Source organism: Phycodurus eques, chromosome 8, assembly GCF_024500275.1.
Source record: "Phycodurus eques isolate BA_2022a chromosome 8, UOR_Pequ_1.1, whole genome shotgun sequence".
NCBI lineage: Eukaryota > Metazoa > Chordata > Actinopteri > Syngnathiformes > Syngnathidae > Phycodurus > Phycodurus eques.
Genome location: NC_084532.1, coordinates 23231871 through 23235558, shown reverse-complemented (window position 1 = coordinate 23235558; position 3688 = coordinate 23231871). Strand labels below are relative to the sequence as shown.

At 48.0% G+C, this 3688-nt stretch overlaps 1 protein-coding gene across 1 annotated transcript; it reads left to right on the top strand.

The window, feature by feature from the left end:
* The first annotated feature begins 228 nt into the window (after positions 1 to 228).
* On the top strand, positions 229 to 1458 carry foxe3 (forkhead box E3). Its single transcript, XM_061684122.1, has one exon. It carries the CDS (start codon positions 229 to 231, stop codon positions 1456 to 1458), a length of 1230 nt encoding a protein of 409 aa, XP_061540106.1.
* Positions 1459 to 3688: the final 2230 nt, after the last annotated feature.

The following is a 3688-nucleotide window of genomic DNA, read 5'->3' as shown; positions in this document are numbered from 1 at the left end:
TTTTTTTTTGTGCAGCTGCAACCTCGTCATCATGGAGCTAGTTGCGTCATTGCTCCCCCCCCCCCCCCCCCCCCCCCCCCCCCCCCCCCCCCCCCCCCCCCCCCCTCTTATAAAACTGTCAGCGCCTCTGCATCTCACCTGGAATGACACCCAGCGCCCAATACAGGAGGACACTACACAAGCTCTAAAACCTATTTCCAATATAGACTCTTTAATTCCTCGTCTTCTATGAATCTGGCAAACTACTCGTACTACTCTGGCATGTGCAACATGACCGCCGAGGCGCAGCACTCTCCCGGAGAGGTCAGCCCGGTGGTCCTGTCCCCCAACATCAGCCTGGACTCGCCGCTGCCCCCCTTGATGCTGCAGGCCCGCTCCAAGGACGGCGTCCTGATCAAGTCGGAGCCGCGGGTGAACAGCCCCGGCGCCGATGACGGGATCGTGCTGGGCCAGACGGATCACGAGCACCTGCCCACCGGCAGCCGCCGCAGGAAGAGGCCGGTGCAGCGGGGAAAGCCCCCCTACAGCTACATCGCCCTCATCGCCATGGCCATTGCCAACTCCCCCGAGAGGAAGCTCACCCTGGGGGGCATCTACAAGTTCATCATGGAGCGCTTCCCGTTCTACAGGGAGAACTCCAAGAAGTGGCAGAACTCCATCCGTCACAACCTGACTCTCAACGACTGTTTCGTCAAGATTCCAAGGGAGCCCGGCAGACCGGGGAAAGGCAACTACTGGACTCTGGACCCCGCCGCCGAGGACATGTTCGACAACGGAAGCTTCCTGAGGAGACGGAAGCGCTTCAAGCGCACCGATGTGAGCACCTACCCGGGTTACATCCAGAGCTCCAGCGCCTTCACGCCCACCCCGATGGGCAGGCCCCCCTATGCGAACAACCTGTACGCGGGGATCGGCTCCGGCTCCGGCTACGGTCCCCAGCTCGCGGCCTCGTCCCAGCACGCGACCATGCTGCATCACTACCAGACGTCCGCCGGGGTGTGCCAAGCGCAGCCCCGCATGTTCAGCATCGACAACATCATCAGCCCCCAGACGCTGGGGGAACTCAACCCGCAAGCTCTGCAGGGCCTCAGCGCGGGCGACCTGGCCGCCGTGACCTCCAGCTGCTCGGTCACCGGGGCTGACCCTTCGGCCTGCTTCCAGACCCAAACCATCAACCAGTCCGCCAACATGTTGAGCAGAAACAGCAACATCCCCTCCTACCCTTATTCCTCCCCGGCCTCGCCTCCCAACCTGACCGGCATGGCCCAGTCTGGGTTCTCCCCCGGCAGCTCTCAGATGTACTGCCCGAGCAACAGGCTCTCTCTGCCGGCTCTGCGGCCGAGCTCCTGCGCGGAGCACACGGAGCAGCTGCTGGGCCTCTCGGGCCCCATGAACACTTACAACAACTCGTACATGAGGCAGGCCAACTTTGCACCGGGACTGGAGCGATACATGTGACAGCCTGACTTTTTTTTGGCTGTTGTGGTAGGGAATCATCACATATCCTCATCAATATTTCAGCATAACTAATTTGACTGGAAAAGGACCAAGCCTGGCGATCAAACATTCCACTTTTTCCAAGCCATTTATATTTTTGACACATTCCATGACGTTTCTTCGTGTGTGTTTTCATTACGCTTGAATGTAATTATGTCTTTGTTTTCAAAACTTTTTATCAGTCTAGTAGTCTGAAATAAATGCATTTTTTTTTTTTTTTTTTTACTAAATGGGCTCTGTACCGATGACGGTTTCATTATACTTTATGTAGCCTACACATCATTATTGTTATATTATAGATTATAAGATATTCATGTTTTGGATGAATTAGTTATTAACCTGGGGGTTATGCAATATTTTAAAAAGTATACTGCACAAATAACACGTTGAAGAATAAATAAGTCACTATATTACCGTACGAGAATATGTGGCATGCCTGCAATATACAGCCGAGTGCGGGTTGAATTTCTTCTTGAGTGATATTTTTTATAATAAATACAAAATCAATGTAACATTATTCATGCCCAAAAAGCTATAAAAAACGAGCCACACAAATCCTGCAATATGTCAGGCTGCTTACAACTCAACATCTCTTCGACGTTAAAAATGTCCAATTGAATAAATATCGGCTGCTGTAATTTAATTTGTTATATTGGAATTTTAGCTGTACTTAGTTATTTACTTTTGCAGCCGTGACTGGATCATTCCTGAAACCAGCAACCAGTTAAGACTTCCGCCATGAAGCAGCAATTTGCATATTCTGCGTAATTATCATAATCAATGAGGAAAGAAAAACTGATAAATGTATGTTTATGGATTATGAAAAGGTGATATTCATCTGAACCGGGCGGAAAAAAATCAAAATAGAGGAAATTATAATGGAAGGTAGCAGGTTTGTGAACTGGCCACTCTGCAGTATCATCGCAGGCTAATATTTGTATTTCTTTCTGAATGTAATCTGCCCGGTTCTATATGCTTCTATCACATGAAAAATAAACAATATTGTTTTAATCATTTAAACCTATAAATCTATCAAAGTGCAAGAGATACAAACAAACCTATTGACAAAAAAAATGACATCCCTTGAGTGAAGGGTGCGTTGTGCAGCGGAGGATTCGTTTAAACCTGCGACAAGGATTTTTTTTCTTTCATACCACGTAAACATAATTTTTGAAATGTGAGCGACCCCACATATGCAGTAGGAGGCCAAAATGATCTCTTTTTTTTTTCTTAATAAAGTCTCAACTTGCTTATTAGCGGGTCTGCTAATACAAGCAAACGCACAGTAAACATTTCTGATTCTTCATATTGAGACTGGGACCAACGGCCTTCACTACTTTTCTCATGCATGTAACAGATTTTCACACTTACCACCATCTCATTTTTGTCTTTCCGTCAACCCCTTGTTTTATTTCTTTTTTGCCAGCAACAGCTATTGATATGGGCCAATGTCAGGCGTTTCCTGAGTCCCTCTTCAGTTTGCCTGGTTTGCCTGCCCTGTTCCGTCACAAGTGTAGTGTAATCCAGACGACAAACACAACGATATCTCCACGACAATCGCGATTCTCCTCAAAACGAGAAGTCTAGCATAGTACCGACATTGACCAGTGGGAGGCACCATGGCGCCACAGGTTATTCAGACTGACGTAACATACAAGGAAGGAGTAGTAGTAGTTGCAGAAGAATTTAAATAAGATAGGCTAACTATTTATCTGGTAACCCCGGCGGTAGCAAACTCTTCTCGTCGTTTTTATTGAGAACACGCAACACAAACAGTCGCGACGCTATCCCCTTCTCAATTGGCGATCACGGAGTCTGTGCTTGGTGACCTGTGTCTACAACACGCAAAAGGATTTGCAATCGAGTTTAACATTTACGATCGTTCACCACGACTGCTTTCTGAGCACAGTGAGCACGGGGAAAAATAACTTCAGGGGCAAAAAAAATGCATATTTTTGGAACATGGGCGGAGGGCACGGGGAGAACATTAAAACTTCACACAGGAAGGCCCGGATTCAAACCCCAACCACAGAACTGTGAAGGTGATGTTCTAAGCCGGGGGTGTCAAACTCATTTTTGTCACGGGCCACATCGTAGTTATGACTTCCCTCGGAGGGCCGCTACAACTGCGAACCCATATAAATGAAAGATTACCTCATATACTGTAATTACATACAGTATACAAAACACA